At 34.8% G+C, this 16,444-nt stretch overlaps 1 protein-coding gene across 2 annotated transcripts in view; it reads right to left on the bottom strand.

Annotated features, from left to right (window-relative positions):
- LOC149780558 (uncharacterized) overlaps positions 1-6,342 on the bottom strand; it is a 181,293-nt gene extending 174,951 nt beyond the window's left edge. For both annotated transcript variants that reach the window (XM_089937593.1, XM_089937594.1), the window contains exon 1: positions 3,801-6,342. In XM_089937593.1, the coding sequence (XP_089793719.1) occupies positions 3,801-5,975 (2,175 nt within the window). In that variant the 5' untranslated portion in view covers positions 5,976-6,342. The remainder of the gene's footprint in view (positions 1-3,800) is intronic.
- Positions 6,343-16,444: the final 10,102 nt, after the last annotated feature.

Raw genomic sequence — 16,444 nt, 5'->3', positions numbered from 1 at the left:
AGAACACTGTTTTGTATATTTAACTTGTATTATTTGTTGGTTTTTCTTAATGATCAAATAAATTATATAGTTTGGTTGGGTTTTTATTCCTAACTTGTTCAAAATCAAGTTAACAGTGTACCTGACTAGTGACACTATTTTTGTAAGAAACATAATACACCTCTCCCTCGATAACTCATGCACAATGGGGTCCACAAACATTGACCACACTATAAACGAGGGTGCGAGTTACCAAGGGACCTCCAAAAATTGAAAAAAAATCTGCTTAAACATCGAGAAAACCACAAGGGGGGAGTTAGGAAACTGGGTTGTTTAATCACAGAATCCTCGCTTTACAATTACGTCAATAATAATTTTTAATAACATGCTTTTTCTGATGAAGTTGTTAATTATTCTGTATAAATAACATTAATTTTCAAAATGTCCAACATGTGAAAGATCGTTCCAACTGGTTTGAACAACCATCATCACATGTACGTGAAAACCTCCCATATTAATACATCACTGCTTTTGGTTTTTTTTAATAAATCTTATTCCCAGAGTGGTATTTATTAGTATCTTGCAAAATCAGGAATGTTTGCAGGAAACTAGACTGACTGTTGATACATCACCAAACAAGATTCCTTTTTTTTAAAAACAAGCGACATTTATTTCATGAGACAATCGTCTACGTCAAAACTCAATTTTTTTATTTGTTCAGTTAGTACATTATTGATGTCATGATTTCATTGGAAGTAACAGTGAAGCTTCTTATCATCCCTGAGGATATCTCTTAGTGCCAGTTCATGAATTATCTCAAACTCGCTTGCCCACAATGGTCCATTTCTGTAAAACCAAGCTCTTTATTTTACAAAGTATTCATTTAGCTTAGTTGCCTTGTTATCTTTGATCACAGTTATGAATGAGTCGGTTGATTTAAGGTAGTTTATGTTACATATAAAATATGATTTTTAACAGTGTTCAATTGATCTATGAAGTGAGTTCACCAGACATAATGACCGCGGCTAGATTTTAAGTTTGTAGTACATGTATTTGCGTGCCTTTTAACTTTTCCTTTAATCCACCTCCTTTATTTGATTGAAAAGACATAATTAGCATGATAATACAAAGGAAGCCAGCTTTTAATTCAGTGCAACACTACAACAAATACTTCCACAAATCAGTTATCAAAACATGGTTGGCACTTAATTAGGTTCTCAGAGAAACGCTTGCAGACATAGCTGTTGTGGTAGATTGACACCTTTTACGTTTAAATACACATTGCATTTATGATGTTGTTGTTGTTGTTGTGGGGTTTAACGCCATTTTTCAGCACGATAGGCTATACATGGCGGCCAGTATTAATGGTGGAGGAAGAACCCAGAAAACCTGCATTTATGATAATTACACTTAAGATGAACTAAAAGATAGAATTAAAACACAAATTTCACTTAACAAAACTTATGTAACTGGTATTTAAGTATTATTGTACTGCCTACACTAAGCACAAGTGACATTTTCATTGGTAGAAATTTCCTTGAATATTTTTAATTATGGTTTTACTAAGAACGTCGTCTGGAAAGAAAATATAACCACTTATATGACTTCTTATTAAAAGCTAATAATTTCAAAATTTTGATTAAAATTTTGAGGTCCTATCTACTGTTTTCGGCTATAAAATGAGCAATATCTCAATGTTTCAGTTACCAATTTTGATCACAATTTTCTTCAAGATTTAAGAAATAGGGATCATTTTTTTTTTGTATTTACTGGTTTTTAAAAATGGGATCCACGTTATAAGCGGGTTTGCGAGTTATCGGGGGAGTGGTGTACAGTGCCAATATGTCTCCATGAGAACAGATTAATATTAGGATCTTTATCAACAGAAGTAAACTAGTTATCTTAATCTGAGAATGGGACATTGGAATTTCCTTATGGACAAAACCTGTTGAACCTGATGTTTCACATGTTCTTTATTATAATTGTAGTAATAAACCTTATTTTGATGACAACTTAAAATGTTCTAGAAATAAACTTTTGACCCTCATATCCTGGTTCTATTTTTGTGTCTTGAAATGTTGTTTACTTGAGAAATTATCATTCTTGCTTTAACATCTTGAAATAGAATCATTCTTACTGTGTTCAGTATTTTATGTGGATGGAATTGTTTATTCAAATTATAATATTCTTGGGCTGGAACATTCATTCGGAATAATAGTGAATTGAGATGAATACTTCTGGATTATATTACTGTGATCCATGTACATCAAAAAAAAAACTTCGACATCGTCACAATTCAGGCCAATGGCACATTACCACATTTGAGGCTGCAGACATAACAAAACATTCAATATTGGAACTTATTTAGAATACATCTTTTCTGTTGCTTAGTTTAAGGCCATTGAATCATCACAGTTTATCTTCATTTTTCTTTTCATTACGGAGGAGTGCATATGTGAAAGAGTAAATTTGCATATGTTTTTGATGGTTTTAAAAGAGTGTCTTCCTTCAAAAAATAAAACAGGTTCTCAATTGTGCTGATAGTTTTTTATGTTAGATGCAGAAATTTGACCAAATTTGCTGGTATTTTGACAAACATATGCTCATTTATTTATGAACAAATTAAAATATTTCAAAGTTTCACTACACTATATGTGCGTGTATATATATATATATATATATATATATATATATATATATATATATATATATATATTACAGTGGACATGTAGTACTTAAATCTCCATCCTTGTCCTTTAAACTTTCATGATATGATCATAAATAATGTAAAATCATCTCTCTGCAATCAAAAAACATCAGGGAACATTCTTGTTGTCACAAATTATACATCTAAAATCCTGACTATTTCATAAGAATGCTTCTTTTATGTCAAAATCATTTGTCAAAATAATTTTCACTGTAGCTGAAACATCCAGTTTATATGGATATATATTCTAGTAAAAGTTATTTATACATATTTATTAAATCTTTTGAGAAAATATCCAAAACGGATGTTTTATAAAAGCATTATTGGTCACCACAATTTATTTTTTTAACTACATCTGTTCTGGGTTTATTTCTCAAAACATTTTTTTTTTTACTGATGTTTACCCAATTCAACTTTTCCATGATCAATGTAAAGCTTCCCTGCTGTGCCACTGGTGTGAAAATTACTGGATGATCTTGCCAGTAATGTTAATTAGTTTTCATTTTGTATTCCTCATAATGCATACATTATATGGGTCCACTTGGCATGTAAAAGTGATGCAAATTCTCTGAATCAGACTGTTAAAACTAGGCAACTTGGTTTTGTCATATTGCCATACTTCATTCATATAGTATTTTGATAAATATCTCGTGAATATGGATGCTTTCTTTAATCATCTATAACTGTTATTTTAAATAAAGTTTAATTTGTGGTGCATTCAAGTAGCAGTGCAGTATGTCAACTGCAGGTCTTATGCACCAATCGTGTGCAGGATGATTTTTTAAAGGGCCAGGTAAAGATTTTATTGCATCAATAGTGCAATGATGCCCTCAATAAAAAAATGATATACATGAACCAAATTAATATTAGAAGCCAATTGTTTTTCTAATAACACGATGATGGATAAATGAGGCCCCTAAGGGTCACAGGATTAAGGGACAATGGGATTTTAAAAAAAAATAATATTCAACAACAATATAACTCTCTCCTTTGCTTTACATACAAAAAATGCAAACCTATCAATATCTCTCATCAAATCTAAATCTGACAACTCAGTCCTGGTCTTAACATTAAAAGTTGAGACTTGAACACAAACCTAAGAAAGTAAACTTACCTGGACATCGCAGTCTTCTGTACTATCATAGGCAGCACTGGTATGCTGTATCCAGTTAAATTTGCGAAGCTCATGTGGAACCCCCATTCTTTCAAATTCCCCATGCTGCTGCATCAGACTGTAAGCACACGGTTTACACACCGCAATTCTTTCCCCATTATCAAGAATCATGGAATTAGGTGATGCCTTGTGCTCTTTCAAGAAATGAAATTTCCTTACTGCTAAAGTTCGTACATACTTTCTGTCACAGGGTGATCCACAAACGTAACAAACATAGGTAGGTAAGGTGTACTTTCGCAACCATCGATTACTATCATTTGGGTTCTTTGACTGCTCATAGTCTGTCCATTGTTTCAGCAATGTAAAGAAACAGATATTACAGGCCTTGACCTTTCCTTCTTCATTCACAGGTTCTGCACCACGGGCTGGATCTCGATTTGCCAGGAACGGAAAGAAGGGTTCAACCTGACTATTTGTGGACTTTGCTTCATGCTTCACTGGATATGACAAAAGATGGTGCATCTTGGTAATGAGACACTTCTCACCACATAAAAAGCATACTTTCTTTGGCATGGCGCTGACATGTTGCAAGGGATGTGGAATGGTTTTGGAGGAGCTAGAACCTTCCGTACCTCCATGGCCACCATCTTGTTTCTTTGATTCAGATTCTTTTGCTTTACTTGGACTGGAGTGGTATGATGATCTCTTTGGAGATGGGTTAAGAGAGGAACTGAGTGGAGCTGCTATTGTTAATAATCCTTGACTGGAGGAAAAAGAGGAGGGGGCTGAGCCTTCATTTGACATCAGCGGACTTGACCCTGTAATCTGTATATTCAATGGTTTTGTCATTTCTCCACTGCCATTGGAAACACATGGACTAATATGTGATGCAGTGCGTGACTCGGTAGGTTCCTGAAGTTCAGTCAAAAAGCTAAGTGAATACTCCCTATGATACAATGGAACTCCTTCCATCTCTTGCAGCTGCCACTGGTAGCTCAGGTGTCCATAACACTGATTACAAGCAACAACAGACCCACTCGGAGTCAATGGTTCAGCTCCAGATGGTCTTTTTAACTCTCTGACAAATGGGAAAAATAATGTAGCTGGTGTAGGTGATTTTGGAGGCAAGGTATTCAAAACTTTGCATTGATCATGAGGATATGACTGTCCACATATATAACAGACATGAGCTTTACCCATGCTTCGACTTTGCTGAGAGATGCTCAAAGACTCCTTCCTATTTTCTGTACCATGTCTCTCTTGATTCTTTGGTGCTTTTGCAAGCTCATCTGGTATTCTGTATGTTCTCACTTGGATAGGTACTCCAGACATTTCATATGCTTGCCACTGTTGAAACAAAATATTTTTACAGCTACAACAGACTCTAACTTGTCCACCTTTTGACACACTATCTGCACCTTTTGGATTTGGTATTTTCTCCAACACTGGAAAATATGGTTCACTGCCTGACGGCTTAAAGACATTTATCAATCGTTCGCTTGCATAGGAATGTTCTTGAGTACAAATATAGCACACAAACGTTTGTTCCTGGTATTTAGATGAGGACTCTTTATCACCTACACGCTGTTTATCACTCTGTGTTCGTTGTGTAGAGTCGTTTTTGCTTACAGAGAGATCTAATGCTCCTTCTGCCTGTGACCTAGACAAGTGTTGATCTTCCCTAAAAGCGCTAAAGTCTTTTGGAGTTGAAGAAATATTTGGCATATACTGTGGAGCTGATACTCGCGACTCATTTTGTTTCCCATGTCTGCGTGAGTAGTCCATGTCTTGACTGTATCGTGAATCTTCTGACATTGTGCTTGTCTCGTCAAAGACACCTGGTTGATATTGCAATCCCATTACCTGGGCAATATATTCCCCCTGAAGTCTCATTTCTGCACCAGTAAATTGTCCATTATCAGATCGCTTTAGCCAGTAAAGTCTTTTAATGGCAGGGGTGTTTGTCCGCTCATACGTCTCCCACTGCTGTCTGAGAAACGCATAACATACATGACAACTGTCAATCATCCCATCAGATGCTGGGGGACGGGACCCTTTGGGTGGGTCGTGGTGCTCTAGGAAAGGGAAATAGGGTCCTCTATCCCTCTGTCTGATACACAACCGTGCGTCAGCCCCTGGGTTACCGCACACAAAACAGATCAACTTTCCCACCATTATTGACGTCTTGTGTTATACAAGCCGAACAAACCTCTGTTCACCAAAAACCTATATCCAAATTTCCATAATTTCCATTGCGGTCTAATCAAAGAGTATGGTCTACGCTTTATTTATAAACATGTCTGCAGTGAAAACTCACGAGGGGGTCCTTTCTCAAGAAACACAAAAGAAATTTTTCAGCTGTAACAACAATAACCAAGAAATTGTCTGCAAAGCTGTAACCTTTATCTAATTAGTATAAAGTCTGCTGGAACAAATACTGCCACAACGTTTAAGACATGTGTTACAATATAGCACCACTAACTTGATTTTCAAACTTTGGAGGGAAATCCTGCTAAACGTCGGCCATATTGGGACAGTTGTAACAAAGACTTCCTGTGCACGCAAAGGTTAATGGGATAGCACGTCTCAGGCAGTATTCGCCACTGTAGTGAAAATGTTCGACGTTTTCATATTGTAACCCGACGGTATTTTTATTTACTTCGTCTAAACATAATTCCTTTAGTATCTGATTAAAAGGTCTCTTTCGAGTCAACTGCTAATTAAAATTTAGCATAATTTATGTGTATTCTATATTCTAAGTTGCAATAAACATAATTATTCATCATAGAACCATAATCATTTATTGATTTGTTTTGTTCATCTCTTCTAGACTGATTGTTTTGCTTCATATTTTGTAATAAATTTTTTTTCCTCATTGCGATTTCCAGGAATCTGATTGGTCAGCACCTATTCAGTTTGTTGGGTTCACACCTATATGAACTGAAACATATTTTATTTCATCTGACCCCGCCCACTGGTAGCACGTTTCAGACAATTAGCAAAGAATCGTAGGTAAAAATAAATTGCAAGGAAATGCTTATTTGCATCGACTACGAGAGCAGCGTATCGCAACTTGCAGCTCCTATATGCATTGTAACAAAAAAAAATTAAAAAATGCCGTGAATGACGATACTTAAAACAACATTAAAAACTTTATATTATAGAGATAAAAGCAAAATGCAACCAAACTGTAATATAAATAATATTCAGACAGACAAACAGACATAGACAGAGAGAGAAGCGGAAGTAATGACAATCCATATTATTCTCCTCCAAGTTACATTTTTAACTAGTAGACATATATTTCAATGTTTCTACAAACATCTGATAAGGTCATTTAGAGTAAATTATTAAAGCAGTACCGGATAGGTGGGATTCGCTTCAAGTTTATTCGATTGCATTTCATGTCTAGCTTAATATTGTGCCCAAGAGAAACCCTGATAAAATTACACATTCCTCTCACTTCGAATTTCAGTTTAAATAAGTAAATTTTGTTAAGACTTTAAGCGTTTTTGCTGACTCGCTCTCTGATAAAGCGGAAGTTGTGTTACTTGATCCAAGTTGGGTGAAATTTTGGAAAGATTCATAAAGAAGTTATGAACATAATTAGGGAAAGAAGTAAATGTCAATAAACCCCGTTAAAGCGTATAAGTTGATTATTTCTTGTAAAAAGTAAGTTCATCCGGTCACTATTTCCTTCCTTTTAAAAAGAATTAATTCTTTACTGTTAGTAGTCAAGATTACCTCCCCTACTCTGCCTTTTGCAACAATTTTGTTATCAGCTATTGTCAACACAACATGGTGATTTTATACTGACTACATCTCTCTCTCTCTCTCTCTCTCTCTCTCTCTCTCTCTCAAAAGCATTCCTGTATAGGACTATAAAATCTTCATTAACAATTTATAAACATCGTTGCAAATTTTCTATGAATTCAGACTGTTTGCTTCATGAGAGAAATTTGTTAAGATTTTTTGCTTTGTATCGTTTTCTTGTCGCATGTGTTTATGTGAAGCATGGTAAGCATTTAGTTTCACATCGTTTGTTGGCATTGTTTGGGTACTGTCAATTACAAATATATTATTAGTTCTAGCAAAGAGGTGTACACGTGGGTATTTTCGGATTATGTGTCGTATGATGGTTTGCCAAGGAATGTTCTTTAGATTGACAAACTATTTTTATTATATGTTATCTTTGATATAATACATGTATTTTACGATGTCTCCATCGTCTTTGTTTTTGGAGGCAAGTTTTGTATTGGAGGCACCTCCAGAGTTTTACTATGCGATATGTTCAGACATATTTGAACATTCATAAACAGTCTATATAACGAGATTTTACGTGGAATAAATTCTGCTTAACAATAAATAATACACTTACCATCTCCTGCTAAAATAACACATCCGCGTTGTACGTGTTCTAATTTTCCCGCACCACCAATTTCATTTCGAGGCCATATGTACTGTTCTACGTCTTGCACAATGACTTTAGAGCTTGGTAATATATTTGCAATTAAAAGTGTAATAATATAATAAGCATTCAATATTTGTCTTGAATCACATTATTTTAAAAGTAGTTAACATGTATTGTGTATTCAATACCTCTTAACAATATGCATCATTTGTTGGAGTGTTACATGATATACTCTGCCTGTCAATTTTCCATCGACCGGCATCGGGTTCGTGTGAAATTTCTATATATGCTGCATTCCTATTTTGCAAATCAGCTGAGAAAAGTGATAGGGAATGTTATAATTCTCTAACGGAAATTAGTTAAAAGAAATTATATTTGAAAATATACATTCATGTATGCAATATAAATATTTAGTCCATTTCGGTACTAAAGAAAATCAAAGCCAACGATTTTATAACATAGATTATTTATAAGGAGGGATATTGGGCCTCTATAAAACTGCAGCTCTTTCAGAACATTTGTAGAGCTAAGTTTTTACTAAATCAGAAATGGTATTCCACTTATCATGCTAATTCAATTTATTTGAATGTTTTGTTGTTGGTCCATTAATTTTACTCCACTGAACGTTTTAAAATCTTACAAGTAAGTTGTTGGTTATCACTATTATTATTTAATACAAGTTGTCGAGTCTGATCGTCATTATGATTGGTCTTGAAATAGAGTGAACATAATAACAAAATATGTAACTTCTGCATAATTCATTTGATATTTATTAACAAATATAACATTTCAAGGCTTACATAAGTCTGTTCTTTATTTCTCACTCAGAATTTCTGTTGTCTATATACTTGGATAGATCTATAGTTTCTTGCCATAAAATTAGCTAATCTAACAGGCATAATTTCTACGAGACTTCCTCTCATCTCGGATGAATTTCCGTATGCCACACCATTCACTTGCAAACAATTCAAGGTTTCATTTTAATGAGTGCTGAAATCCTGAAATATAAAGTAACTATCTAAATCTTAGCGAGCTTGTACGAAACATAGGTAAGCAAGTTACACTATATTGAAAACTTATAGACAACAAATTAATTCGTATTTTACGAGAGAAAGTTGTACACTGTGGTTGGCACTACTCCCATATTTCGAAATAAATAACTATTGGAACAAGCAATTAAACAAACATCAAATTATTTGGCACTTTTTATCCATTCAACTCTGTTTGAACTTGCTAAATTGTCTGATGGAGGCCGTATATAAGATGATTATATATGATGATTTTATTGACTAGGCGTCAAATTGTGCTAGGTTACCAGGTATTTGGTTGTAAGCAAATTATGGCTATTGATAGCTTTTTGTTATGTATTCTTACAGTGGGAAAATGAATATTGTTATTTCTATTTAATTTATTGTGTGCTTGACCCATGTCCATGATTGAAAGTAGAGCTTTGGTCCAGCAGACTATTGTCATTGCTGATTAGTTTTGTCTACTTCATTTTGTAATCTGTCTTAAAGATGTTTGCTTTAATTTAATTAGATCTTGTTTTCGAATTAGTGAAAATTTTCCATTTCAAATGACCGACATACTGAGCATTCTATTATTTATTAGGTCAAATGAGACTATTATATATAGGATATTGTAAAGAAAATTATTCAATCCTCTCTCAAGTTCAGTCTGTAGAATCAATTACTGTTGTGTTTAGATATAACTTGAGATGAATCATTCAAATTGTTCATTGGCATCAGAATTACAAAGTGCTCATTGACGTTTGGACTAAAAGACTACTTTGGAATTATTGTGGTTTTTTTTAATTCGACGACATTCTGGATTATATCATTGTGATACATCAAGACTTTGTACATTCAGTACTGGAATTCATTCGAACATTATATACTTATGGACTTGTGATAGAACACTTAGGATTATTTTGGGATTTAATTCACAATACTGTAAGTTTTTCTAAAATGTTCACTTTGTAACGCAGAGAAATAAATGTTAATTTTACTAAAATTTGATTGTTTTGCTTCTTTCTGTTACTTAGCGGAAGACCAGACACTCGCAACAACGTGTTTAATGGATTTTGACAGAATTCCCGTCATTTCAGTCGTTTAAAGGTGCAAAAATTAATTAGAAGGATTGACGACTTTTTGGGGTTCATTATGAACTGTAATAAAAGCTGCACAAAAGTTTGTATGATCAGCTTGGATCATATTTTTTCAAAGCGACTTTTTTCCCGGTCCATACTTGACTGAACTTAAAAACTGAACGGTCAGTCCCTAATTGGGATAACAACAGTTTGGAAATCAAATGCGCTGAAAAATAATAGAAAACAAAACAACAAAGTGTCCAAATTCAGCGTGGAAAAGAAACAAATTATTCCTTTGCACAAATTGGAGAATTTTGTCTTCCTACCGCTTCTATCTCTTTGTGTTCCTCACATTTACCTATCACTCTAGGTTATTGATCTGAGTCGCAATGCAACACGTATCGTAATACAGAGGTCATAAAATTATAAAACGTCTCAACACAATGCATGAGTTAATTTCCCTACGACAATCATAAAACAAATATAATTATGTCATAACACCGAAAGCGTATATTGTTTTGTGTTTTGTTTACTCCAACTTCTCGAATGTATTGATTTTTTTAAATTGTCCTAACTAACCCAATCTCAATAACTTGATTTAAACAAATAGTAAATATTAATTTCTGTAGCTTCGATATCTATATTCACGTACAAAAAATGCGAAATTTTACATAAGAATATATGCGTATGTAGGCTTATATATCATGGGACGAATATTCCCTAGCTGGGTTATCCTGGGCAAAAATTTTTGTTTGGAAATATTCACGCGAGTAACCAAAATGTTAGATACAAGAAAAAACAAAATTCAAGTTTGACACTACTTCAAAACCAATCTTCCTCGCATCATCCTTCCTAGATTAGTAAGTCAAACTTAGTTGTTTTCGTTTGACACCATTTTTCAGCACACGATAGGCTATACATATCGGTCAGAACAACAGTGGAGGCAGAACCCAGGAAAACAACATTAATAACCACCTACCCACGGAAAGTTACTGGCAAATTTTCTCACATACCAGCATTGTCCAAGCCGGAGAATCGAACCCTCGTGGAAAGAGGTGACATATGACAAGGATTGGTAAATGCGAACAATTTAGAACACTCTTCCACCCAATATGGGAGTATTAAGCGTGTTTTTTGTTGTTTTTTTTTGGATTTTTTTTTGTTTTGTTTTTTATTCATACTGAACCACACATCTAAAGAAAATTTTGGATCGTTGTCAGAATTTAAAAAAAGATATTAATTTTAAGTAGCTCGGCAATCATTGGGGAATTTTTAGTAACAGACGTTATAAAGTAATGCCTGTTTATTTTATTTTATTTTATTATGTATGTTGTACCTACACAGAGATCTTAAATAGGTTCTACAACTCAAACTTTCTATCAAATATTGTGTTTTGCGAGTTATCCCCCCTAAGCCATATTGATGATCACGCATTTAATGGCAAAGAGGCCACTAATCTACGACGGCTTATGAGGTCTAAAAAATAAAATGTTCACTAAAATTTATTAATTCACCGGAGGATTCCATAGTGTTTAAATCGCACACTACTTAGTTCAGAGTATGTCTATACGAGACTGTGTGGCTCAAAATTATCCTCTAAACTGTTTGTAAAAACAAAAGGTGTACTTTATGAAACTAAAAATTGGAATAAAATGTATACAATAATTAACGGAAAATTAGGCATATGCATTTGTCTACATTAAAGAATTCTCTGAAAATTTTAACTACTGCTTTAAAATATATATATATATATATATATATATATATATATATATATATATATATATATATATATATATATATATATATATATATATATATATATATATATAAAAGAATAAAGTAGCATAATTTTAAGAATCACAATTTTATCTTGTCCATGAACTTACCGCATCAAAAAAGAAGGGAAATTGCATTATAATCAGATTAAATACAGTTAGTGAAATAAAGTTATCAAAAGGGTACGGTTTTCTCTAGGTGGCATTTTATCACCAAATTTACAGTATTGATTCATTCGGATTATCCTACCATGTGGACGTAAAGCTATTGTGACGTTCAAGTCCCTGTATAGACAATTGGGCAGACGCTCTTCGTTCAATCAAACATCATCTGTCTCTTGTATCAAGGGGACGCTCTACAGATACAATGAACTTCAGAGAGAGAGAGAGAGAGAGAGAGAGAGAGAGAGAGAGAGAGAGAGAGAGTAGCAGGTAGTAGGTTAAGTTGTTTACATTTGTAACATGCACAGTTCAGATAATCTTAGTATACCTATATCTTACTTTCATGTGTACTGTTACTGGAATTTCTTAGGATATTGTACTTGTGGAAACTGTACACGATCTAAGAACATAGCTTATTAAAATGACTCCTCCCTTGTGCTAAAAATCAGCCTGAATTAGTCTAAAGTACGCTATCTTTAGCAGTTATATAAATAGGGAAAAGGAATTTTCTCAGACTAGATAATATCAGCTTCTGAAAGTGCAATGAATGAATTATCAAATATATAAAACGTAAAAGAAAGTTATCGGCTCTTTTTCTTCACAATTTAAAGTCCAGGAAGCGAAAAGGACCACGCTGATCTAGTATATTGTTTGAAAGGTGCATATCTGAAGTAAAGCCAAGACATATACTCTATTACTCACATTGCATACATCAATCATACACAGAAACAAAGGAAACTAAAAGTTCTTTGAACAATACCTAAAATATACGAAATCCGTATTTTAAGTAGAAATTATAACCAATGAGGAAAACAGTGAAAATTCTTTTTTTCATTAAAAATCTAACCCTATCCAAAATACGAAACTGTGGAACACTACTAAAGTCCAGAAATATACATCGGACCTAATTCGCCACCACAATCGGAGCATCCTCGGGTGTTATTAGTCGCCATTGAGATCCACATTCCGAACTACATTCGTTCACATGGACCAAGACGATGGAAGGAAACAGTCACAACTGGAACATTCTCGGTCTTTTGTGTCGTAACAGATGTGGTACACTCCGCTAAAAGAGGCGAATCACTAAACACATCAAAAACTGATGTGTAATCATACAACTAGTTACAAGGTTATTTCACGACCTGACGGAAATGGCCGAGCGATGGTCCAATGGTCGCCACCATTAAGAACAATATTCGTAACTACCTTCGTTCGGAGGGCGGTAAAGATACAAATGGAATTTGGTGGGCCTCTACTGTTGCACCATATGCTGTGCACTCAGCCGCCAAAGACGAATCTCCAAACCCATCAAACGTGTGTGAATTCCTACAACTACGCCATAATGTTATTCCTTGACTTCACGGAAATGACCGGGCGATGTTACTGCATACGTCCTTTGTATATCGAAACAACCGTTTTCAGTAGTGTTATCTGCATATTCTCAATGTCGATACACCCGGAACAGACCGGGGCTAATCCGAGCAAACGCTGCATTGCTAGAAGAAAAGACAAAGGTCAACGGTACTTAAATTGAAGTTACCGCCATGTACAACACTCTGTACCATCACCGCTAAAAAAAGCTCCTCTGCTGTCTGGTTGTTGTTGTTGGGTTTAACGCCATTTTTCAGCACACGATAGGCTATGCATGGCGGCCAGTATTAATGGTTGAGGAAGATCCCTGGAAAACCCCGGGAAGAACCACCGACCTACGAGAAGCTATTGGCAAGCTTTCTCCCATACCCACATTGGCCGAATCCCAGACTCGAACCCACGCAGACAGAGGTGAGATAGCAGTGATCCGTAACGGAGAGCGCTTTAGACCACTCGGCCACTCGGGGCCCCCTGCTGTCTGGCGATTAACTATCCAGTTTTATATATTATTACTCAGCAGACCAAATCCGACGTCACCTCTGTATGTTAAGAATAACAAATTGCACGTTATTTTCTTTATTTTTATGACTTGCTAATGTTAATTGTAATTTACACTTACTCTGCGCATTAATCGCTAAATAAGCGACTCTCCTATATGGCGATTTACAAGCCAATTTTGAATATTATCCCTACTTCGACCAACAATGATATCACGTCTGTATGTTTACGAGAACAAATTAGTTCCAAACATGTGGCCACATTACTTTGTTAATTTTCATGACTTAATGAAGTCAGTCTAATTCAGCTCTTCGAAGTAATTTTAAACTGATTACAATTCTTTCCCCCAAAAAACGTGTAAATATGTGTTTTTGCCGAGGCTTCTTTGAGCACTTCCGTTGTCAAATCATTTTCGGAGGTGCGAATTTGTGCATTTTGTAAAGCTTTTCATTTTCGGAAGTAAGTCGATCTTGCTTGTAATTTGTCAAATCTTCAGTTTCGGAGATGCGTAGTTTTACAAGCTGTTAATCTCTTCAACTTCAGAAGTTATTAAACCTTGCATTTAGACCGTAATCCCATAATGCGTAAACAGAAGTGATTGGTTTTTAAGGTGGCGCTCTACAGTTTCGAATTTTGCATAAGGGTTAGAAGTTTAAAGAAAAAGAATTTCCCCGGGTGTCCTCACTCGTTATACTGGCTATTAAAAAAAAAAAAAAACATGTATATCTTGGTTATTGTTCCAAGAACCTCCAATTCCCTTTATTTCGGTATATGATTGATGGATGTAATAGGGCTATATAGTATACAGCTTGGCCTTACTCCAGATGTGCATCTTTCCAAAAAGTGCTAGCTCCACTTGGTCATTTTCACTTCCTGGACATCAGCGGTCAATTGTAAAATAAAGGAGCCGATAACGTTTGTACATTTAATATATTTGGTAATTCGTTCATTGCACTTTCAGAAGCTGGTATTGTCTAGTTAGGTAAACTAATTTTCCCTATTTTAATAGTTGCTAAAGATAATGTACTTTAGATTGATTCATGCTGACTTTTTTAGCACATGGGAGCAGTCATTTTAGTTAGCAGTGTGCTTAGATAATGTACACTATCCAAAGAAATGTCAGCCACATTACGTCAAAGTAGCATAGAGGTATGGCATCATTTTCTCCACTGTGCATGTTTCAAATGCAAACAACATCACTTTACATACCTCACTCTCTCAAAAGTGTATAATAACTGGTGAGCAGCCCCTAAATACACCGGAACAAATTATGTTTACCTCCCCGTTGTAGATATTTTGCTGTATCGTGTCCCGCTGAAAGAAGATGTTTTTTTAAAAGTCATTATTGATTTTAAGAAATGTATCAATTGTGATAAAAAAATTTTTTTTTGTGTACATGAAATAAACAAAACTATAAAGTTTTGAACATCATCGGTATTATATAATTTCTTTAATAAAAGGATGGGCAACCAGTGCCATACTACACGAGTTAATCGCATGTTGGAGGACCTAAAGATGGAGAAGAAAATAACCAGCATATTATTTCTTGAGTGCAGTGGGCGCTCAGCTGTAAAGAAAATAAGAGCGTCAGGCGATTACGCATCTGGATCTACGCTGTTCGCAGGTGACTTCTGTTAACTCCTTGTTAAATACAGTACACTCTTGTCCCTTTTAAGAGATTGGGACATTCCTGGTTTCAGAGTGATATAAAACCTACTATAACGAACATACGTGAATACATGAAAACACTTATAACTTGAAGAAAATTTGAAGAATCACCAATAAGTGTCTTTCTTTTAAAATACATCTGTAAAACAATCTAAAGTGGACAGAGGACACTTGCCGTATACACTCCCTTACATAATGCGCCAGTAGACTTGGGTTACGAGTTTATTAGGAGTAATCAGGATTACAAACAGGATAGATCCTGATCTGCAGGCGCATTATGCGACGGCAGGGCAGGGTATGTGTGTTTTTGCAGTTGGACTAGACTTGTATGCGGGTATAGACGGTACTTTTTGTCTAAAATACACATTCTCATTAAATTTAATTAGCATTGAGCCATTTCATAAAATACAATGATCATGGTGAAACTTATTAATACCGGATTGCTACTGTGCACCAGGCCTATTTCCTTCATGTAATAAATGTCAAATAGCATTAGCGAGACTTCTTTATGTCACTGAATGTTCTATATAGGTGGGATTGTGTGACGCAATGAGTTTTTGTGTTTTGCCTCCCTTACGAAGACCCTCTCATTTGATGCGGTAAACGACTCGGTTATTATCGGTATAGGCAACAGTTTTGTCAACAAACATGAAGTCACTAAACCTAA

The sequence above is a fragment of the Sinohyriopsis cumingii genome, chromosome 16 (genome assembly GCF_028554795.1).
Source record: "Sinohyriopsis cumingii isolate HCF-2022 chromosome 16, ASM2855479v2, whole genome shotgun sequence".
NCBI classification, from domain to species: Eukaryota; Metazoa; Mollusca; class Bivalvia; order Unionida; family Unionidae; genus Sinohyriopsis; species Sinohyriopsis cumingii.
Note: the sequence above shows the minus strand (reverse complement) of the source record. Positions and strands in the feature narration are given on the sequence as shown.